The sequence below is a fragment of the Notolepis coatsorum genome, assembly GCF_963971535.1.
Source record: "Notolepis coatsorum genome assembly, chromosome: 8".
Lineage (NCBI taxonomy): Eukaryota > Metazoa > Chordata > Actinopteri > Aulopiformes > Paralepididae > Notolepis > Notolepis coatsorum.
In genome coordinates, this window is record NC_140172.1 from 126,350,531 (window position 1) to 126,375,530 (window position 25,000).

Here is a 25,000-nt window from a genome sequence, read left to right on the forward strand (position 1 = left end):
AGTTATTTGAAGTTTGGATTTTTTTTCACGACTGAGGTAGGGAAATAAAATTTCTTGAGACTAAAGTAACCGAAAAAGGGTACCGTTGGGTACCGGTATCGATTCACAGGTACCGGTACCGTATCGGTTCAAATGTGAAAGGTACCCCATCCTAATCACTGTACATATTGGTATTACAACTCTGTACATACATCCGACATACTGTACACCAAGTAGTACTAATCTGTATATGTTATACTCAGTTCAGTGTTTCCCATTAATTACTTAGACTGCTTTTATAATGAACCAAAAATAATATATATATATAAAAAAAAATTTTTTTTTAATAAAGTTTGCCAATAGGGATGTATCAGTAGTATTGGCAGTGGTAGTAGTCGTAATAGTAATCCAGTATATGACCCCTGACCCCCCTAGAGGGGCCGAGGTTCACCCACCACAGTCTCACAAAATCCTGTGGGAAACACTGCAGTTTAATCACCTGTACATTGTATATTACTGTTGCACTTTACTGTTACATTTGCACTCTGGTCGGATGCTAAACCCCTTTTCATTGTACTGTACTTGTGCTGTATAATGACAATACATTTCAATCTAATCTACGGTAATCTAATCTACATTGATGTGGAAACTGAACGTGCTGTCCCTGGGTAAAACATAAATCAACGTCAACTCTCAGACTGCTTCAGATCTGAGGCTGTATGTCAACTAGAAAACTGTCTCCACGTTTGACAGTTTGAAAAACCCCAAATCAAACCAACCAAAGTCATAGACGACCCACAGTCACACGGACACCTGGAGAACACAAATAACACAGGAGCCACGTTGACACTTTTGTGACCCGTGCCGGAAGGTTTCCTCCGTGACTCAGCGTCTGAAACCAGGCAGTGCCGTCACGGTGTCTCCGCCGGGCAGGAAAAGGGCCATGTTCAGCGAAACACAAGGAGGTAATCGCGACCGGAGTAACCGGATAACGTCATGCTTTTATTCTGGTATGCCGGAGTGAAACAGCGATCGCATCCTCGTCCTCTCCTTCTTATTTACCTTTCTGTTTCCACTCGTGGACAGGAAGGGGCAGTGTTTCCCACACGTAGGTGAACGTATTCGTGGCAGCCTGCCGCAGACGTCAAGCCAGCCCGCCACAAACACACTTCCCTAACTGATACAATAACACATTAATGAAGTCTCGTCTCGCATGAGCGCAGCTCCTTTCTACGGCTTTTCGACTGTGTACATTGGCCGTCCCGGCGCGCCCTCCACCGCAGAGAACCGGAGAACCAGCGGCGAAGCGCTGAGGAAGTCCACCACGGCTTGCTTCCATGCAAGAATGACCCCTTTAATGACGGCACCATCTTGTAGCGGTTAGATGAGGGCCGCGGCGTGATTGGTGGTTTCATTTCAGCTACAACCAGATGACCAGCGATGCAGGCATGGAGAGTGGGGGAGAGATGTGCGTGTGTGTGTGTCCAATGTGTGTGTGTGTGTGTGTGTGTGTGTGTCCAATGTGTGTGTGTGTGTGTGTGTGTGTGTGTGTGTGTGTGTGTGTGTGTGTGTGTGTGTGTGTGTGTGTGTGTGTGTGTGTGTGTGTGTGTGTGTGTGTGTGTCCGGTTTGTGTGTGTGTGTGTGTCCGGTGCATGTGTCCAGTGTGTGTGTCTGGTGTGTGTGTGTGTGTGTGTGTGTGTGTAATTATGGAAAATTGCTATCATATGTCAACAAGTGTGTCTGCGAAGGTGAAACGTACGCAGCAGGAGAGCGAGGAGGGGAGTCCACTCTCTGCCTCCATCCCCTCTCTCCCCTGCGCTCCTCCTCCTCCTCCTCCTCCTCCTCCTCCTCCTCCTCCTCTCTCTCAACCCTCCGGGGTTCAAACGTCCAAAGGACCACGTATGTAACAGATACGAGAGGGGAACGCAGACGAGGGGGGAGACCTGGCCCACGTCAAGCCAGTGAAAGATTATGTGCGAAGCGCGGTCCGTTCCAACGCGGACGACATGTCGAACGGAATCACGGTGGCCAGAGGAACCGCGTCGAGGGGGGGAGGTGGGGGGCAGAGAGAGAAGCAACGAGAGCCTATTTAACAGACACTTTTGCAAATTAAACTGACACGGTGATTCACGGGCAGCTGTCGGGGTTATAGCTCAGGGCCGTAAAGACACGATCCGCCGTTTCAAAGCGAGAATGTCGGGATTCCAAAAAAATAAAAATCCCCCCCCCCGAAGATTCAGTCTGACGAGCTCTCGGACTCCACCACCGTGGGGTTTTACATTTACCGAGCGATCATAAATAACACATCATTATTTTCATGCTCCCCCCCCCCCCCTCCCCTCCTTTTTTGGCACGATCATGAAACAGATTCCAGACCTTTCAAAATAAAAGCGGGGAAAAAGATTCATAAAAGCGGGAAAAAGGTTCCACACCTCACACACAGGCGGGGGGGGGGGGGGGGGGGGGGGGGGCTCGAGTGTCAAGTCTCTCACTCTGCCGTGTCGCCGTGACAGACGGGCCCTTTGGAGCCGTTAACTAGAAGAGAAGCGCTGCCCGGGGTGATGATTTATGACTTCCATCAAAAGACAGCTGCTATTGTTGAGTTCGGCCTGGGCGTCGGCACTCCCCACCCTCATACTGTCCCGTTTTCTTTCTTTCTCTTTCTCTCTTTCTTCCTTTCTTCTCTCCTTTCTCCTGTGTGTGTGCGCGCGCCTGCGTGTGTGTTAGGTGACACCGAGCAGCAAGGCGGCGCAGGGGGACCTGTGTCCTGGGGACACCATCTTGGCCATCAATGGCGACAGCACGGACGCCATGACACACCATGGAGGCTCAGAACAGGATCAAGACCTGCACGGACCAGCTCACACTCCACATCAGCAGGTAGGCACGCGAGCACACACACACACACACACACACACACACATGTACACACACACACACACACACACACATGTACACATGTACACACACATACACACACACACGTGTACACACATACACACACATACACACACACACGCGCGTACACACGCACACACACACACACACACACGCACACACACACACACACACACACACACACACACACACACACACACGTACACACACACACACACACACACACATCCACCCACACGTACACACACGTACATACACGTACACAAACAAACCGGTGCACACACAGTAACACAAACACGTTTTCATGCGCCATTCCCTATAACTCTGGGGGCAACAGTGGCTCAGGAGGTTGAGCAGTCGTCTGGTAATCGGAAGTGTCCTGGAGCAAGACATTTCACCCCTAACTGCTCCCAATGGAGCAGGTTGGCACCTTGCATGCAAAATAAAAAGTCTAAAAATCTGCTGTCAACATCACCATTCAGGGCCGCGGGAAGTCAGTCAGCATTGGGGGTGCTGAGATAAGTGATATAATAATAACGTCACTAGAGGAGACCACTGCCCAACTCCGCGCTCTCACGCTCAGCTCTGCGGAGCGTGCGAGACAAACAATGTAACCGTTTTGATGCATACATCTCTGCCCAGCCTACCCCACCTGTCGCGCCCCCGTACAGGGAGCCCCATGTCCCCGCACCAGAACGCCACGACGGGGACGTCTCTAAATGTCGTGCCTTTATTTTTCAATGTTCACTAGTATTCGGACAACAGCCGCACACCTTCCAAAGTGATACATCTAAAATCGCTTACCTGTCGGGTCTGCTCAAGGGTCCTGCGTTAGAATGGGCGACAGCTCTCCACTTCAGTCAGTCCTCCCTCTGCAATTCGTTCCCCGCATACATCGCCGACATGCAAAAGGTCTTCGACCACCCTCCCGGGGGCTCGGATAGTTCTGCTGGCTTGTTTGCCATCCGCCAGGGAAACAGGCAGATATATTCCTTTACTGCGAATTCAGCGTCCCAAAAACTATTCCAGGCCGCGTCTATTTTTTTACCAATGGATTTCCAGTTCCGCGTTGACGCTTCCAGGCCATCGACTACACGCTGCTTTAATAACACTGCATTATCGAGACAGCGCCCCTATGAGGATCTGGCCGGTAATGAATTCCAAGAGTAGGGTAAATCTGCAGTGCCGCTCCGCTCTGTGACATTGAGTAGCCTCGGTATTACAATGGAATAAAAGCCAAAACAACCTTGCAGTTGCAGTTACACTCCCCCCCTGCAGCACCCCCCCCCCCTTGCCACGTCCCTGTCACCATTCCTCCCAGTTGTCAAGCTCCTCGTTCCCTTCCGTTTATTTTGGGGACCTGGTCTAAATATCATACTTTCTGACGTTTAAACAAACTGCTGCTGTGCAGGTTTCAATGAAACAGAAAATTCAGAGTCATATGTGTTTGTTTTGGCATAATGATGTATTTTTTGTTATTCCCCTTGAAAAATAAAAGCAGATCCGGTAAATTCGATGTAGGTTTGAGTGTGCCGTGTATCTTGGCTTTGCACGAGATGTTTGGGGAGTGGTTACATTGTGTCATGGAGAATCAACAAGAGGGCCGTCTTTATTAACACAAAAGTACTTACAGCGTAGAGAAAGTACCGTAACCGAAACCATACAGTTCTGCCATGGCCCGGTTCACGAACAAAAATCGAAATAAAACTGAAACCAGACACATTTTAAAAGGGGAATGAAACAACAGAGCACACCTGGGACACTTCCTCTTTGACCAGGCCTCCTCTTTGTTGAGGCCTCCTATTTTACCAGGCCTCCTATTTGACCAGGCCTCCTCTTTGATCAGGCCTCCTATTTGTTGAGGCCTCCTATTTGACCAGGCCTCCTCTTTGACCAGGCCTCCTCTTTGACCGGCGTCAACATTTTAGGCAACCAACTTGTGTTCAGCGTTTCTCTGATTGGCCACGACGCCCATGTGACCGCGGCAGCGCGAGAGAGCGGCAGTGCGGAAATAGGCTGCATTCTATTGCCATGCTCTGCGACAAACTCTAACCTTAACCAACTCCAAAACAATGCCTAAACTTAACCCTAACCTTAACCAACTCCGAAACAATGCCTAAACTTAACCCTAACCTTAACCAACTCCGAAACAATGCCTAAACTTAACCCTAACCTTAACCAACTCCGAAAGAATATTGCCATGCTCTAAGACAAACTCTAACCTTAACCAACTCCAAAACAATGCCTAAACTTAACCCTAACCTTAACCAACTCCGAAACAATGCCTAAACTTAACCCTAACCTTAACCAACTCCGAAAGAATGCCTAAACTTAACCGGCGAAAGAATGCACATAAAAAAGTGATTCGAACTTGTCACCAACGCACCGCAGGATCCACAGCAAGGCGGCGAACCAGTTGAGCTAACCGTCCGTCGATGTTAAAAGAGGGGGGATTACGGCTGCATAATGCCACGTCGCCGCGGGGGCGTGGCTAGAAGCAAGCTGGTTGCCTAAAATGATTAAGCGACCAGGCCTCCTCTTTGTAGAAGTGTACCAGGTGTGGCAGATGTTCCGTTAGTGTCTGCATTGGCAGCCACTTGACCCACTAATTAGCTGCCAACTAGTGAGTCAAGTGGCCCTCTCTCACACCATCGCTACCTGATGCCTTGCAAATGGAGGTTCCCTTGAACAAGACACTTAACCCCTAATTGCTCCCAATGAGCAGGTTGGCACCTTGCATGGTTGCCTCCGCCGTCGGTGTGTGAATGTGTGAGTGAATGGGTCAAATGTGAGGAACAAATTGTAAAATGCTTTGGTTAAAAAAACATTAGCTAAAACAAATTTATAAAAAAAAATACCTTTGACACAGGTAACGATAGCAACATACTGTAACAGCCATGGATGCCTAGACTCGCTAGCAATTAGCTAATGGGCCGGACCCTTTAGTTTAGTTTGATTCCCAGCTGCCTCCTGAATTCGCTACAATACGTTATACAACGTCAGTAACAGGCTGCACTTTATGTGAGAATGCTTTGTGTCTATGACACGGTGTGTCCTAGCTAAAGATTGCACAGGGAAGCCATTGCCTTTATTTTACTCTGTGTCTTGTTTTTGCCCTCTGTAGTGTAGTCAGTGTTGGCAGGTAGGGCTTATGGGAATTCTGAACCTAAGAATAACCTAGTTTCAGGAAAGACCATGAGTCACTCCATTCAGCAGGATCTCTTTGGTTTTATGTTGCGAGAGTCGTTAAGAATGAGCCAGCGGAGGGTCTTAACTTCCTTGGAAGAGGCTTGTGTCATTGCTACATCCTGTCCAGGAACACACATTGCTTATATTTCTGATTGGTAGTTACGCATGGCACGGTTGAGTCATGGGGACAGTTGACAGTTTTATGATAGTGATCTATTCGCAAACTGCTGTAGCGCAACAACGTATCAAACTCAATGAGCCCTTCCACATACGGTACAGAGAGACGTGTACTGTAGTGACCTTTTGAAAGGGTTCTGGGGTTGATGGTTAAAGGTGCACTATGCAGTTTTGGAGAAGGGAGATGCGTCTGCAGAACCTGTAATTCTTAGAATTATTCTATCTTATGTTATCGTAAATGAAGATACTAATCATTTTTAGGCACCATGAGCCAAAATGTAAGCCTAGAATAGGTTGGTTGCCTTTGTAAACGACAGCAATGAAATCGCAATGAGGTCGATTCTAGCTTCAAACAGTGTTCCAGGGATCCAATTTTCCTCTGAGGACAGTTTGTTTATTCAGTTATGAAAATATAGCCTCTCACAAAACGATATAGTGCACCTTTAAGTGAGTCTTTCCTCTTTTTATGTACTATCTTTTTTCAGTTCAGGAACAAGGACGGACGAGTCGGCCATATAAGGCTGGACACACGGAACGGAGCAATGAGATTTTTATCAACAGCAGACGTCTTATACAGAATGGAATCCACCCGTATATCAACGGTTAAAGGGAGAGAGAGCGAGAGAGAAACCAGGGGGAAAATGTAAAATGTCAGTCACTCTTCTCGGATGTCTAATGAGAGTTTTACTCAGAGTTGCCAGGTCAAGACTGGAAAGTAGAGAACAGACCTGGCAACAGCCGACTCCCATCGTGATCAGAACATCCTGTGGTTTCGGGCTCAGCTACACGTGTGAACTGCCAACTGGTGCTTCAAGCTCTCTCCTTCTACGGCAGTAGACAAGCCGCGTTGCTGCTTCAGCGGTTTGGATCCATCCGAAAAATAAATTCATAATAACAAATAAAACCTCCCCGCCGGGGAAGGTCATACTGTACTACCTGAGATGTCGACGTCTTTCTCAGACATTTTGAAGCAAGCTAGAACAACAGTGTGCCAAGTCTTCATTTTTATATTGTCCTTGCTTTTTTTTTCACGCATATGGAGTATACATTAGGTGCGCATACTTTTCTTCATACTGGATATTCTTTAGGATTCGACTTAGCAAGCATTGACCATATTCACACGGCGGCCATTTTGCTCCTATGTCATGCTCAGGTTGGGATTCCTCCCCCCCCCCCCCCCCCCCCCCCGCCCGCGCGCCAACCCAGCCCCCTCCCCTGAAAATAAACTCTTGAATGTATTAGACGTAAGTTTGAGGCATGGCTAAACAATCAAAGATGGTCAAGTTGCTCATCCATCACCCATGGTCTTCCATGACCTTAGTGAGATTAGAACATTAGATGCTGGCGACACAGGGCAACATTGTGGAGACGGACCTATAGGCTGGTATCGTCTTGGTATGTGACCTTTCCTGAGTATATTCGTTGAGTGATTACAGTTTTCAACTGCGGTGCAGTTGGAAGGAGGGTGTGTGTGTGTGTGTGTGTGTGTGTGTGTGTGTGCGTGTGTGCGTGCGTGCGTGCGTGCGTGCGTGCGTGCGTGCGTGTGTGTGTTGGGCTGGGCGATAAGTACACACCTTATTGCGTTCTCAACTGAGGGTCCAGGGTCTCTCCGGGGTCCTTCAGGGGGTTTAATGGGGTCCCCAGCAGTGGCGGCTCGCCACTAGGGGCGCTCGGGCGCCGACCCCCCTGGTGAACCCTGGTTAAATGAGAGAAGAACAAGACATTTTTTTTTGTTTTTTGTTTTATAGCCCTATAAATAATATAAACATGTTTAAAATGAATAATATTTACTCATTTTAAGTATGTTTGTGTTTCCAATGCACAATATAACGTTAATATATCAAATAATTTTTTTTTCGTTTTCCTGAACAGGAAGTGACTCACTGAGCATAGCCGCATTTCTCCTAGCGGCTCCTAGCCGTATTTCTCGCCCGGGCTAGACGCAATAACGCTCTGAGTGCGTCATCGCTGTATCCGTCGCAGCCAATCAGTGCGTAACGCGCTGTGCGTTGAAATATGATGTATTATGTTGGAAACCGGGCACGATTTGAAGCGGTCTAAGCCAGCAGCCATAGCAGCGTCAAGAATTTCCGTAGCCGCATTTCGCAGAGACGCTCTCTGATTGGCCGACGTCAGTTTTTTTTTCGTAGCCGCATTTCGTGGAGACGCTCTCTGATTGGCCGACGCCAGTTTCTAGGTTGGTAGATAGTTGTGTTGTTGTGAGATGCAGCTATTTGTCTTAGAGCGTGACTGCAAGTTCTTTCGACGGTTAAGCTTAGGCACCACAGTGGGGTGACAGTGACTCGGGAGGTAGAGCAGTAGTCTGGTAATCCGGAGGTTACCGGTTCGATTCCAGCTTCTCCCGGGCAGCGTGTCGAAGTGTCCTTGAGAAACACACTTAACCCCAGTGTCGGCTGGCCACCGGGGGCGCTAGGGCGCCGACCCACCTGTTAAATGAGAGAAGAAGAAAAAAAAAACTTTTTTGTTTTTTGTTTTATAGCCCTATAAATAATATAAACATGTTTAAAATGAATAATATTTACTCATTTTAAGTATGTTTGTGTTTCCAATGCACAATATAATGTTAATATATAAAATAAAAAATACTCGTTTTCCTGAACAGGAAGTGACTCACTCTTGCCGCATTTCTCCTGCCGCATTTCTCCTAGCCGTATTTCTCAGCCCGGGCTAGACGCAATAGCGCTCTGAGTGCGCATCACTGTTTGATCGCTGTATCCGTCGCAGCCAATCAGTGCGTAACGCGATGTGCGTTGAAATATGATGTATTATGTTGGAAACCGGGCGTGATTTGAAGCGGTCTAAGCAGCAGCGTCAAGAATTTCCGTAGCCGCATTTCGCGGAGACGCTCTCTGATTGGCCGACGTCAGTTTTTTTTTTCGTAGCAGCATTTCGCGGAGACGCTCTCTGATTGGCCGACGCCACTTTTCTATGTTCCAATTTTAGGTTTTCTAGCTTGGTAGAGATAGTTGTGTTGTTGTGAGATGCAGCTATTTGTCTTAGAGCGTGACTGCAAGTTCTTTCGACGGTTAAGCTTAGGCACTCTTTCAAAGTTGGTTAAGGTTAGAGTTTGTCTTAGAGCATGGCGATAGAACGCCAGGTAGTTTGCAGTCTGTTCGACGCGGAAATGGACAAAGAAATCAAGTACTTGTGTTGTGTGGTGCTAACAGCTAACACTTGGCTAACAAGCTATATGGCGGATGCAGTCTGGACAGTGGACAGTGGTCTGGAATACATCAACAGTGTATTATACACTTTATCAAGCCCTCCTGCCCTGGACGTTTGACTAAACAGTAAGTCTCTCTGGCTCTCTCTCTCTCTCGCTCTCGCTACACAGCTGTCTCCGAGAAATGCGGCTACGGAAATTATTGACTGTGCTTGCTGAGACGATAATAGGCTAGCGATTCAAAACGCGCTGCTGTGTTGTGAACTATAACATTAATTTAGCTGCTGCTGATGCATAATGAATGAATGGTGAGTTGTTTAAAATGACAACATACATGTGTTAATTATTTTATTGGATTGATCCGAGAGACAGAGAGAGAGATTGCTCCAGAGCATCTCAGAGCATTACATTTTCAACTCGACCTAACGTGGGTTGCGACCCACCAGGCTGCGATTGGTCCCCAGAACTTTAGAATCGTTTAATTTCGCAATTTCCAGGGACTACTCTGATCATGGAGTTTCACTCTTTCCACTGCCATCTCCTCAACTACTAAATAGTCATCTAACATCATGAGACAACATCTTCAAATAGGGGTCCTTGACACGGAAATGTTTGAAAATCAACTGACCTACTATGGTCTATATAGCTTCTACTGCTGAGATGAGCAGCCTGCGTGGGGGGTCAGGTCAGGTACAGGTCAGGTACAGGTCAGGTACAGGTCAGGTACAGGTCAGGCACAGGTCAGGTACAGGTCAGTTTAGGTACAGGTCAGGTACAGGTCAGTTTAGGTACAGGTCAGGTACAGGTCAGTTTAGGTACAGGTCAGTTACAGGTCAGGTAGAGGTCAGGTCAGGTACAGGTCAGATAGAGGTCAGGTACAGGTCAGGTACAGGTCAGGTAGAGATCAGGTACAGGTCAGTTTAGGTACAGGTACAGGTCAGGTAGGGGTCAGGTCAGGTACAGGTCAGGTACAGGTCAGGTACAGGTCAGGTCAGGTACAGGTCAGGTCAGGTACAGGTCAGGTCAGGTCAGGTCAGGTACAGGTCAGGTACAGGTCAGGTACAGGTCAGGTCAGGTCAGGTCAGGTACAGGTCAGGTAGAGATCAGGTACAGGTCAGTTTAGGTACAGGTACAGGTACAGGTCAGGTCAGGTCAGGTACAGGTCAGGTACAGGTCAGGTACAGGTCAGGTCAGGTCAGGTACAGGTCAGGTACAGGTCAGGTACAGGTCAGGTACAGGTCAGATCAGGTCAACAACACAGTCTTGCAAAACAGAGCATGCAGTATTTCTCCGTTGCAAAAGTGTACACTGTAAAGAAATTTTTTCTCACAGGAAATTCACTGTATTATTTTACAGATTACCTTTGTTTTTATACTTTAATTGTAAATACCATACAAATACAGTAAATTACCTTTTATCAAAATATTAACCATTAAATAAAGGTTGTAATCTGTAAATGTATTTGATTTTATTGTAATTTGACAGTAAGTATTTGGAAACCACTGTAGGTTGACAGCTGCATCAAGAACCTAGCAGCAAGCTATCCTATTACCTGCAACATCCAATCAACTGTCATCGGGATCATCTGATGCTCTTTGTAGCTCAAATAACTGTATTTACGCTCAAGTGTTGTGCAAAAAGTGTTCTGCTTCCACCCTTTGTGCGCTCGCATATTAAGTGTCCCTACCGAAGCTCCTATCAAACCTATGCCCCTGTCTGTCCACGAAAGGAAAGATAGAGAGAGAGAGAGAGAGAGAGATGAGCAGAGAGTCTAACAGAAAGTCAGACAGACAGAGGTAGCCTAATGAAAGTGGAGTAAGGCAAAAGGGAAGTGCAGCCTATGAGCGAGAGAGAGAGAGAGAGAGAGAGAGAGAGAGAGAGAGAGAGAGAGAGAGAGAGAGAGAGAGAGAGAGAGAGAGAGAGAGAGAGACCATGGAGAGAGTGGCAGAGAACGGGGGAGAGACAGAGTGAGAAATCCACATGGGCCCTTCTCGGTGCCTAGAATGTTATTTTACGGCCAAGGTTTTTTTTTGCTGCGCGTACGGCTGGAAATTCAATTACACAGACAAACGCAGTGTAGCCCAGCGTTGGGTTTCTCCTACTGAGCCAGAGGATATAAAGGGCACTGCGAGTCCCCCTTTCCCCGCGTGGAATCTTTTATTTTAACGGCATGCAACCCCTGTGTCGAGGGAAACGGAGAATTGCTTCTTCACAAGCGCATAGGAGGGGGTTTTCAAGGACTGTCATAGTCTAATATTATTGATTTTCTTGATGGGATGAATGTCATGTTCCTCAAGGAGCATGGGTAGTGGTTGTTTGGTGATGGGAAGTTACAGTGCTTAAAGGAACACGCCAACTTTTTGGGAAATTAGCTTATTTGCCATCTACCCTGGAGTTAGACAAGCAGATATCCTTTTCTTCTCTGTGCATGCATTATGCTTAGGGAACAGCCGCACCGTTAGCCTAGCTTAGCGTCATTCACTGGAAGTAAGTGTGCCAGTGTAGCCTATAGTTCCCAACAGTCACGAAATACACTCCAAATACAACTCCAAAACTTTCCTGTAAACATGTTGTGACCTGTGTATCTACCATGTAAAAAAAATAAAAAATAATTTGACATTTTCGTTTTCTAAGAAGATATATACTTGGAATTTTTTTTGCCCAACCACTGCTGCCTGGGTGCAGTGATTTCATCACCTCAAAAGCCCTGTTGTTTTTTGAAAAAAAAGTAAGTTGCCGTGTTCCTTTAACTATTAAGGAAGGAATCCTTTGTCGGAATCCGTCTGTCCTTTGCATATCTCGAGAACCGCTCGTCTGATTGACTTGATGACTGGTGGGTGTATCGTTGAGGACCCAGGGGAGTGCATTGTCGGATTCTATGCCATTTTGGCCAGATGGCGGCACTATAGTGTGTGTCTGTCCTTTAGCTTACCTCGAGAACCGGTCATCCGATCGACTTCACACTTGGTTGGTGTGTTGCTGAGGACTCAGTGTCGAATCTGTTGCCATTTGGCCAGATGGCTATATAACCGGCGGTGGCAATGTTGTTGTCCCGTGTCGAGTGTGAAGTCTAGCTCTTCTGGGGGCCAAGCAATTGTCTCGCTCCGAACGGGGCAGGCATTCCGAGAGGCCACACGAATGGGCACACCCCTGACAAAGTTGCAAGCAGCAAATACCGGGAGCCAAGCAATAGACCTGTCTCAAACCCTGCCCCTTTTCTTGATCCTCCAATCACAGCTGTCGCTTACCTCTGACTTCCTCGTACGAGGAAGTCAGAGGTAAGCGACAGCTGTGATTGGAGGATCAAGAAAAGGGGCAGGGTTTTGAGACAGGTCCATTGCCACACCGCGAACGGCCACTGCACTAGTAGTCATAATGTTGATACTAGGAGTAAAGAGGTACCCGATGATTTGAATTCAAATCTGTTAGTTGCCAGGCCCTTGTCACAATTCAGAGGAAAGGTTTTTGTACTTCAATTCACCTGACATGACTCATGATTAGCATTTGTTAGCGTTCTTCACTGAAAGCAATTTGTACTACTAGCTGCCAGCTAAGGAGCAAGCTTGCTACTATAGGTTCCCAACCTCCCATTTTTGTTAAGGAGGAATGCCAATAATCCATTATTGTATCTGAAGGACAGATGTCCAGCCCCAGTCAAATAAATGGCAATAAGTAGCCGATCCCTTAAGTATTACATTCAGGCTAACAGTCAACAGCCATTGTCAACTCCACCAAAACCACCAAAAGAAAAACCTGGGAGTGACTTCTTAGGCTGACTCACCAGAAAATAATATTTTAGACAGAACAACAGGCCCCAGCCCTCATTAAAAGACTAAGCCATAAAGAGCTCAAAACAGTCACACAACTAGAGAGAAAGAGACGGAGACCTGTAATTTTCTTTCGGTAGGCCTACTGTTGGGACAAATATATATGAGCCTACACGTCTGCTGTGAACTAAAATTACATTGGATGCGGCTGAGCCATGAGGCCTCATGCAGCGCAAGAATGTCCCGGTAATGTCTCTGCATTCATTACTTCCATAACCCTATTTTATAATCGCATCATAACCCGTTTTTTTAAGAGCAGCGGGTACTTTCTGGTTAGCTAGCTGACCAGGGAACCTCATGAAAGTAGAGGCGGAGATATAAAGGCGACTGCATGAAAGACTTGGGGCTTGGGCAGCCGCTCATAGGGGAATGGCACAACTTCTCAAATAGTGTTATTAGTCCAGTGGACATGCAGCTGCATGAAGGGATAGGGTGGGTGAAGGAGGGGGCAACGGAACAGAGAGAGGGGGAGAGAGAGAGACAAAATAAAGAAAGCTGTTTCTGGTGAAATGACACAACCTCCTCTCAAAACAAGGAATATTGTTATTAGTGCATTGGGCACGCAGCAGCTTAAAGGGGCAGGGTGGGATTCAGGATGGAGCAAGTGAGTAGTACAAGGTAGCGTGGGGTTATCGAAAAATAATGCATGATGCTAATTACCCAACGAAGCAAAGCCGAGTTTGCTGTGGGTTTGCCTCCGCAAAGTGCATTATTTTTCAATAACCGCACACCTCAGAATTGATTATCCTGCTTATACCATGGCCACTTGCCAAAGACAAAAAAAACATGTGCCATTTACTAATATTTTCTACATTAACATATAAAGAAATGTGTTATTTATGCTTTGCTCACTGCTGACTTTCATTATAGTCCCTCTGCGCCTGCCAACTGCTTGACAACCACCTGTCACTTGACAGTGACAATGACCAATCACCGTCAATCGTAGCCTCAAGTGCATTCATTGGTGCGCGTAGAAACGTACGGCAGAAAGACAAACAAGCATTCATTTTGGAATTGTGATGAGGCTCTAGTCATGCAGTATATAGAAAAATAATCAACACCCCTCCAGCCAATCAGAATCGAGTATTCACCCAGACCATGGTATAATGGAACAGATAAGAGAGAGAGAGAGAGAGAGAGAGAAAGAAAGAGAAAGAGAGAAGAGAGAGAGAGAGAGAGAGAAGAAAGAAAGAAAGAAAGAAAGAAAGAAAGAAAGAAAGAAAGAAAGAAAGAAAGAAAGAAAGAAAGAAAGAAAGAAAGAAAGAAAGAAAGAAAGAAAGAAAGAAAGAGGAACGATTGATTGAAAGAAAGAGGAATGGGAGTAAAATGAACGCTGAGGTCACCGTTTCAACAAAGCACCCTCCAGTTTCCATCCCCTCCTCCTCCGCCTCTAAAACAGGCCCATCAGCAGGACTCTGCCGTGAGGTGAAGCGGCCCCCGCGAGCGCTCTGCTCCATCCTGGCGGCAGGATCAAACAGAGAGCCGCGTCGTCCCGCCAGGACGAGAAGATGAAGAAGATATGATGAAGGAGAAGGAGAAGATATGATGATGAAGAAGAAGAAGAAGAAGAAGAAGAAGAAGAAGAAGAAGAAGAAGAAGAAGAAGAAGAAGAAGAAGAAGAAGAAGAAGAAGAAGAAGAAGAAGAAGAAGAAGAAGAAGAAGAAGAAGAAGAAGAAGAAGAAGAAGAAGAAGAAGAAGAAGAAGAAGAAGAAGAAGAAGAAGAAGAAGAAGAAGAAGAAGGAGAAACAGCCGCATGGCTGAAGTCTGCAGGCCTCAGTCCAAGTCCAGTGTGGTGTTGAGAGGAGCTGGACGGACACACATGACACGGACCATATTGGAGCGTGCCACGTCTGGCCTGGCCTGCCTGTATATATTATCATCCACAGAGACAAACAAGAGTCTGGGAAGATGTGAACCAGCTGGAGAGAGGGGGTGGGGGTGGGGGGGTGGGGGGACTTCACCTCTTCTCCACCTCTTGGGAGTTAGACTCCTTTCGTCTTGTCTCTCTCTTCCTCCTCCACATTGTCCTTGTCACCCTCTTCCCCATCCTCCTCTCTTTTCATCCTCTTCTTCTTCCTCCTCCTAACCCCTGCACCCTCCCTCTTTCTACCACCTTCTCTACTACTCTACCTTGCCCTCCTTCTCCTCTTCCTCCTTCTTCTCCTACCTTGTCCTCCCTCTCTTCTCTCGTTCTGCCACCACCTGCTTCTACCTTGTCGACCTCCTCTTCTCCTCTCCTCTGCTCTCCTCTCCATCCCTAAATCATCCCTCTTCCTCTATTTTCCCTTCCGTCTCCCTCATTTCACTTCTCTTAATCCTCTCCTTTCTTTTGCCCTCCCTTCCTCCTTTCCTCCTCCTCTCATCCCTCCTCTCCTCCCCTGTCTCCCTCCTCTCCTCCTCTCCTCCCCCATCTCCCTCCTCTCCTCCCCCTCTCCTCCTCTCCTCCCCCTCTCCTCCCTCCTCTCCTCCTCTCCTCCTCCTCTCCTCCTCTTCTCCTCCTTCCTCTCCTCCCCCTCTCCTCCCCCTCTCCTCTTTCCTCTCCTCCCTCCTCTCCTACCCTGTCTCCCTCCTCTCCTCCCCCTCTCCTCCTCTCATCCCCTTCTCCTCCTTCCTCTCCTTCTTCCTCTCCTCCCTCCTCTCCTTCTCCTCTCCTCCCTGTCTCCCTCCTCTCCTCCCTCTCCTCCCTCCTCTCCTCCTCGTCTCCTCCCCTTCTCCCCCTTCCTCTCCTCCTTCCTCTCCTCCCTCCTCTCCTTCTCCTCCCTCCTCTCCTCCCCCATCTCCCTCCTCTCCTCCCTCCTCTCCTCCATCTCCTCCCTCCTCTCCCTCCTCGTCTCCTCCCCTTCTCCTCCTTCCTCTCCTCCTTCCTCTCCTCCCTCCTCTCCTTCTCCTCTCCTCCCCCATCTCCCTCCTCTCCTCCCCCTCTCCTCCTCTCCTCCCCTTCTCCTCCTCCCTCATCTCCCGTCTCCCTCCTCTCCTCCCCCTCTCCTACCTCCTTCCTCTCCTCCTCCTCTCCTTCTCCTCTCCTCCCCCATCTCCTCCTCTCCTCCCCCTCTCCTCCTCTCCTCCCCTTCTCCTCCTCCCTCATCTCCCGTCTCCCTCCTCTCCTCCCCCTCTCCTACCTCCTTCCTCTCCTCCTCCTCTCCTCCCTCCTCTCCTCCCCCGTCTCCCTCCTCTCCTCCCCCTCTCCTACCTCCTCTCCTCCTTCCTCTCCTCCTCCTCTCCTCCCTCCTCTCCTCCCTCCTCTCCTCCCCGTCTCCCTCCTCCTCCACCAGCTCTTCTTGAAGAAGAGAGCTGTGTTCAGGACAGGCCTGTGAGACAGATGACATGGTTTGGTTATGTGTTTCCACCGCAGAGCTGGCGGTCAGGCCCTCTGCAAGGATCCCCGCTGGGCTGGCAGGTCACGCGCACACACACACACACACACACACACACACACACACACACACACACACACACACACACACACACACACACACACACACACACACACACACACACACACACACACACACACACGCACGCACGCACGCACGCACACACACCACACACACACACACACACACACACACACACACACGCACGCACGCACGCACGCACGCACGCACGCACGCACGCACGCACGCACGCACGCCACGCACGCACGCACGCACGCACGCACGCACGCACGCACGCACGCACGCACGCACGCACGCACCGCACGCACGCACGCACGCACGCACGCACGCACGCACGCACGCACGCACGCACGCACGCACGCACGCACGCACGCACGCACACCACACACACACACACACACACACACACACACACACACACACACACACACACACACACACACACACACACACACACACACACACACACACACACACACACACACACACACTGAGTCATGAGTCATGAACCCTGGACCATGTGGGTGTGTGTGTGATGGGGTGGTGGGGGTGTTTGTGTATATGTGTGTATACAATACGTGTGTGTGTGTGTGTGTGTGTGTGTGTCTGCAGTGTGCACACGCGTGACCACGTATGCACGTGCGAGTTTGCGGAATCTCGGCAGGATGGCGAGCGTGAAAACAAAACAGAAAAAGGAGAGATATAACAGAGAGAGCAGAGGAGAGACAGCGAGGCGGACCACTGCGGCGGAGGACTCGCCCCGCGCGCTGCCCCGCGCTGACCGCCTGACCCATGACTCACACTGGAGGAGTTGTGAATGGGGCTGCGTGGGACCCCCGAAAGAAACACAGGACCCCCGCTAGGACAGAGACAAAAAGAAACCTCACGAAAGAGGGGAACCTCCCCCCCCCCCCCCCATCCTTCTTCACTCCTCCTTCCTCCCTTCATCTGTACTCCTCCTGAGGCCTTCTTGCTGTGGTTGTGAACGGGACATCAAGGCGACTAGGGGGGGGGGGGGGGCGGGTATACCACATCCTCCCTCCCTCTCCCTCTCTCATTGATCCTGTCATCGGCCAGACGCCGAATCTTCTAACCGGTCCCCGAGGTCTGTTGCGGCTAGCACCCCTGCCCCCCCGTAACTGTTGTTGAAAAGCTATTCCGGCTCTTTGAGGGAGAAAACATTTGATCCCTTCTCACATTACGAATAACACAGGGATCGGCCCTTGATAGTGTTCGGATGCATTAGCTTACTCTGAGGCTGCGGTTAGACTTTCGTTTAATTTTCGTTTCATTTTCAGATGAGTTTCGCCGCAACGTAGCGGGAGGCCAGTCACACTTTCGTTTTGTCACCTGAGCACAGTGATGTAGTACACTGCCAAAGCAGTAGGTGGCAGTAGGTGGCGAACATGAAGGCAATTTTCAACCAATCAGAACTTGAATGTGCCAATACACTTCCTGCAAAGACAATGTCAACAAGGCGGGCGCCGCCATCTTTGCCTATTTACCCAATGCAGCACTTCTTTTTCAGCAAAGTGTAATAAAAGTGCAATAAACAAAACGGATAGGCCTACATTCACTGTGTGTTCTGCCTCTCATTTGTTGATGAAACAAAACTAACATCAACACAAGTGACCACCAAGAGCGGATAGTTTAGTCTCAAAAAAGATCGGTGACGTTGTTAGCTACATTGTTAGCTGCATGCTAACGTGAATGGAATATGCCATTATAACAGTATAGCATTGTGGCTAGAAGCTAACGTTAGCTCACGCTAGTTAGCCAGCACCAAACTGATGATATCGGGAGCTATCAGTAGCTAGATAACATTAGAGACAACGCTGTGTGTATTAAACAAAGGTGAATAGATGACTGGGCCATTTTGTTTAATGCTTGTTAAGATTGAAAGAGGAGCTCTGAGCTAACAGGGTCTGATAGCTAACGTTAGCCAGCTGCTCATGCAATCGGTAATGCTAGCAGAATGAATGGATGTAAACTTTATTTAACATATTGCATAATGGGTACAATACAATACGGCTCAATACAAACAATTGTTAAGGGAATGCAGACTGTTGTAGCTTGGACTGGGGTCCTTATAACAATAACTTGACAACACATGGTAGCTGCAGCTATTTGAGACAGCTCTGTTGTCACCGGAAGGGCACGCAGATGGTATCTACTGCGCATGGGCGTTTTCGCAACAACGGCTCCGTGCAGATTACACGACATGTTGTCGCGAGTTTTGACGCTACACCAAAACGCAAAACACAATTTAGCGTTTTCAGTAGGGCCACAACGTATCCGCCAAAAACGGCATTTCTATGTAAAAGCGACAGCAAACGTATTCAAAAACGTATAAAAACGAGCACAAAAACAGTGTGTGTAACAAGGGCCTGAGATACGACTGGAGACTCTCTGTATCCACTTGAGGCACTGAGGCAGAGCATATAATAATAATAATACATTTTATTTATAAAGCGCTTTTCAGGAACCCAATATAGCAACATCAACTGCAGTGAAAGTGGAGCATGGTGATTTTTCGTACACACCGGTTATTATTTAAATACTACGGTGAATTATTATGGGGATAACCATATGTCTAGCGTTGCTATGGTAAGTGTATAGTATTGTAGCTTGGGGTTGTGATTTACGGTACATTTCTATAATATTCCACTGTGGGAATGGTGTCGTAAATCGCTACAGTATTCCTGTGGTCAATCCATAACGTACAGTATATGAAAAAAAAAAACGCAGGAATAAATGAATCAATACAGTATTTCTGTGGTAAATCTAGGTAGTGTGTACGCAGAGAAAAGAACAAAACAAAACACGGTTCCGCTGGAATTCGTTTTGGTCCCGGGTGTGTTTCCTGTCCATTATTGCATTAGCAAACATCGCAACAGGAACCAGACTTGGGTCCATCTAGATTCTAGAATGTTTACGTTGTCAGGCGGAAAGCGCCTGACCTGTAGTTAATGTTTATATGGGAAGCGACAGAGGCAGGCCTTTGACTGAACCTTGAAGTTCGGTATGGTTGAAAACATAGCCTGATTTAGGGTACTTCTTAATTTGAGGGCACTTAGACCGCCCGCCCCCCCCCCCCCCCCCCCCCCCTCGAACATGAAGATTCTGTGCAGCCAAAGTAAACCCATCCACCGCACTGAAAACCAAATGTCCTGAACCAGGAAATTAAACCTGGCAGGGAGAAGTCAAGCAGAGGAAAATATGACCAAAGGGAAGAAGAAGCAGGAAAAAGTCATGGTGACCTTGTGTGACTGTTCTGCTGCTGCTGGTGATTCTCATTGTAGTCTGTTTCATGTATGTTTCTTCTACCTATCTATCTATATCTATCTATCTATCTATCTATCTATCTATCTATCTATCTATCTATCTATCTATCTATCTATCTATCTATCTATCTATCTATCTATCTATCTATCTATCTATCTATCTATCTATCTATCTATCTATCTATCTATCTATCTATCTATCTATCTATCTATCTATCTATCTATCTATCTATCTATCTATCTATCTCTGTCTGTCTGTCTGTCTGTCTGTCTGTCTGTCTGTCTGTCTGTCTGTCTGTCTGTCTGTCTGTCTGTCTGTCTGTCTGTCTGTCTGTCTGTCTGTCTGTCTGTCTGTCTGTCTGTCTGTCTGTCTGTCTGTCTGTCTGTCTGTCTGTCTGTCTGTCTGTCTGTCTGTCTGTCTGTCTGTCTGTCTGTCTGTCTGTCTGTCTGTCCGTCCGTCCGTCCGTCCGTCCGTCCGTCCGTCCGTCCGTCCGTCCGTCCGTCCGTCTGTATCTATCTGTCCGTCCGTCCGTCTGTATCTATCTGTCTGTACCTTTCAACAGTGATGCATGCACACACCCCTCACATGAACAAGTGCGTGGGAAGACAGTGGATGGAGACTAGAGATGACATATTAGAATTGGACTTAGTAGTGTTCACCCCCGACCTGTTCATCAGTGTTACTGTAAACACAGAACCAGAACTGTTACACATCATCCCTGTCTATTCATCTTCTGGCAGAGCCTCATTGGCAATACAACCAGACAGAGGGGGTCACTTTAAAGATGAGGCAAGGCAATCTAGGCTCCGAAACCCTTAATATAAAACATCTCACGCGGCGTTATATGGACGACGAAGCCCTGCGTGTCACGCCAACACGGTCAAATATACCATGAGCATGTAATGACATATCCACACCAGGAATGGGTGTATTCACACATGTCATCTAACGCTTTGATCGCACTTTGGCACCAGGGCCCTGTTTCTTGTACCTGGTTCAACTAAGTCGATCAAGATGTCATTATCCAGCTTCAGTTACAGTTTTTCTCAATTGCTTTGGTGCATTTCTCTGATCAGAATTAAAGTTCTCATAACTGTTAGTTCAACCTCCACAACATTTTGTAATTTGTGCACATCATAGTAGCAGTTTCTCATTCCTCCGAACAAATTGCAAATGCTTTTGGACATGCATCAATTGCTTTCATACAATTCTCTGCTGTTTTATAACATTATCATTTGCTTAGGTCATGTCAGTCAAAATGAACTATACTTATGACTGCTGAATAGTCATTCCCTATAAAACTAATAGTCCTCATTTCATTGCTTGAGTCATTACATACAAATATGTTGAACTAGTTGTCAAAATCTGTCAAGCTAATTTTATACATTTCTTTATAATTTTTTTCCTGAATGGAGCTGGATGCCAGGGAATCGCTGCACACATTCATATATGTTGATGAGGCGGGTTTCAATCTGGCAAAAGGTAGAAGGCGTGGAAGGAATCGCATTGGACACTGGGATTGGATGTCCCAGGCCAACGAGGAGGGAATATTACAATGTGTGCAGCCATATCAGAAAACGGCGTCCTCACCCATATGCCCCGCATTGGTCCATACAACACACAACATCTGCTGACTTTTTTAGACACTCTTTACAGGGACATAATCCCTGAGAATGAGAGGGGTCTAAATGGCGACCATCTGACCAAGTACGTTGTTGTATGGGATAATGTGCGTTTTCACTACGCAATTCTGGTCACACAGTGGTTTGCAGCACATGAAAGGATGCTGGTGGAATATCTCCCTCCCTACTCCCCATTCCTGAATCCAATAGCCAGACAGACAGGAACGTCTGGATGTGAATGAATTATTTACAGTACTGTGTATGTTGTATGTTCCAATTCAGTTCCAATATGTACTGCAATATTGTTTACAGTTGTGCACAGCTCTACCCAAAGGCCAAAGGGTGTTTCTTATGTTTGTTGTAAATTAGTTTGTATTTTTCTTTTGCACAATGCTGTGAACAAATTAAAATTGCAAGAGCATATGCAGTAAAAATGTGAAACATACGTGTCTTGTACTAATTTACCTCACTAAATACAGCAATGTGTAACTGTAGATTTCAAATGGCTGTGAAAATAGTGTATAGTGCTGTCTTGAGCATTTTCAGAAAGTGTCACCAAGATCTGACTTTTTTTGCATTGGAAAACACTTACAGAGTGAACTGTCATAACGAAAACATGGCAAAGCCATTTGACTATCTTGTTCATAAACAATGGTGTCAGGACTTTTCATTTTGATGACAGTGACACTTTCATTGACATGAATACTTGCTTTTGAGGAATGAATTATCCATTTTGAGCAAGTGACACGCTTCTGCAGGTTATCACCTAGGTTTTGCAGTTTGTACTAATTGTTTTGATAAATGCACTAACTGTTATGAGAACTTTAATTCTGATCAGAGAAATGCACCAAAGCAATTGAGAAAAACTGTAACCCGATGTTCGAAGCCGGGATTTTCCTGTTCCTCGAAGGTGGATTCAGTCTCGTTAACTCAAGCCAGACTTGCGACTCAGGCTAAATGCGCGCGGCCGCTTCAGGCGAAAAGCCAGCACGTATCGATGGCAGAGATCCTGATTCTCTAACGGCATTGATTGATTAATTGATTTAAAACTTTATTGACAGATTGCAATACGGCTCAATCGCCTCGCCGACAAGTTAAATGCGTTATCTATAGGCAAATTTTAAGTCCCTCATTACCTCAATCAATCAGATTATATTTCTTTAAACTTGCCTGCTGGATTGAATAATCAAATGAGATCTTGCTAGCGAAAATAATTAGTTAAACTTATACAGAATTACGATACGGCTCTCTTACCCATTGATTGATGTATAGTCGATCTTTAACTTATCTCCACGGGTTGTTGTTTTGACTATCACGCAGACGACCGGGGTTCGAGACCCTAGTCTTTTCCTTCTTTTTGCAATATAGGAATAATTCAATTTGGTGCACGTTGAGAGCTATATAAAGAATGACATCCTCAATGCATGTAGATTTATAATATTTTAACTTAAAACCAGGCTACTTTGGCGTATAATCATTAATATTATATTCAAAAAAATCATATTGGAAACACCGGGTTTTGAACCCCGGTCGCTGGGTTGGCAGGCTTGAGCACTACCGCTGCACCACTGTGCCAGATGGGATAAATTCATTGTTTATACATTAATGAACGAGAGACCCGTGTTTAGAATATCCTTTGTTTTGAATGAAGTTTATCTCTTTATCCTCATTCATTAATGTGACGTCAACGGCTCATTCAATTTCTCAAATCCGTCAAACAGCGCATCTCATCAGACATCTTAATCCCAGTTACAATTAAAATAACCACATAATGTGTACATCGCACGAGCGAGCGCCACGGTATATATAACGTGCATTATTTAGGACAAAGTGAATTTAGTATCAGCATTTTGGGTCTATTTTACATTTCAAAAGCCCCCTCTGGAAGAATGGAGCACAAAAACGTAATTCAGAATGGTATAATGCAGATCGTAGACTGTGGGAATAGTTTCAGGAAACGGGCTGTCACTTCTTTGCGGGGGCGTGGCGATGGTTCAGGCTAACTTGAACTTGAACTCTGCTTTCGACCAGGCTCAAACTTTTGGATCTGTTGTCATGGTGATTTGGAAAATCCACGTACGGGGAACCGGAAAGTCCGGCTAACTCAGTTATCCAGTTAAAGTTATCCGGCTAACTCAGTTATCCAGGTACAAGGAACGGGGCCCAGGGGTCAGAGAGTAAGTCGGACATAGAGATGGAGGAACAGGAAGGGGTGATGATGAATGCGTAGCAGCAGTCGGTCAGAGCCGGTCAGCGGAGCCCTGACCCCCCCCCCCACCAGGCCGTCCGCGGGTAATCCTTCACACCTCGACTCAGCGTCGGAGGACACGCCAAATGCGCCGAACGGTAGAGCAACAATACGCCCTATTGTCCTCCATCGACTGGTGTGAAGCAGCTTGTTTTCTCTTTTTTCGGAGCAGCCCGAGGTCTGCTCTGTTCTGCCTCCCTCTGTTTCCTCTCGTGCGTCACTCTTCTCATCTCCTTTATGATGGATGTGTGTGTGTGTGTTCCCTGTATGTTCCACGGCTCTTTGTCCCCAATGTTCCGAGTTGGCCCACCGATGGACTTCGCCCGGGTCGTCAATGGGGGCGCTTGTGTGGCAGCCATTAGGCACCAGACGAGCCGGGGCACGGGATCAGAAACGAGGGGAGGGAGCGGAGTGAGGGGAGGGGAGGAGGGAGGGGAGGGAGGGGATGGGAGGGGAGGGGAGGAGGGGAGGATAGAATCCTGGTACCAGCGGGTCGTCCTACGAGGAGGCCGTTGCTCCATCCATCAGACACTCTGCACCTATAAAAAGCGCCCCTTGATAGCAACACCTCCACGTCCGAGCGACGGCGTGCCAGCTGGGGGCTGATGATGACCTCACCTCTCCAGACAGTTTCCACTAGTGCTGTTCACACATAGACACACATAGACACACATAGAGACACACATGGACACACAGAGACACACATAGACACACAGAGACACACAGAGACACACATAGACACACAGAGACACACAGAGACACACATAGACGCACAGAGACACACATGGACACACAGAGACACACATGGACACACAGAGACACACATGGACACACACATAGACACACAGAGATACACATGGACACACATGGACACACATAGACACACACACACACACACACATACAAATACACATACACATTTACATACGCATACATACAGATACACACACACACACACATAGACACACACACATACACACATACACACAGACACACACACACACACACACATACACATACTGTACACATACACACACAACCCACACACACACACGTGCACACACACTAATAACACAACACATACACAACACATATAATACACAGACACATACACATGCACACACACACCCCCCCCCCACACCCCCCCCCACACTTAAGACACACTGCCTTCATTGTTGCCATCTCGTTGTGGTTAA

At 47.3% G+C, this 25,000-nt stretch overlaps 1 protein-coding gene across 1 annotated transcript in view; it reads left to right on the forward strand.

The window, feature by feature from the left end:
* The window catches only part of LOC311233550 (PDZ and LIM domain protein 4-like), a 70,576-nt gene that overhangs the window by 13,102 nt on the left and 32,474 nt on the right, over positions 1-25,000 (forward strand). The window contains 3 exon segments of the mRNA XM_084320516.1: positions 2,707-2,799; positions 2,801-2,859; positions 6,002-6,005. Coding sequence (XP_084176642.1) covers positions 2,707-2,799; positions 2,801-2,859; positions 6,002-6,005 — 156 coding nt within the window.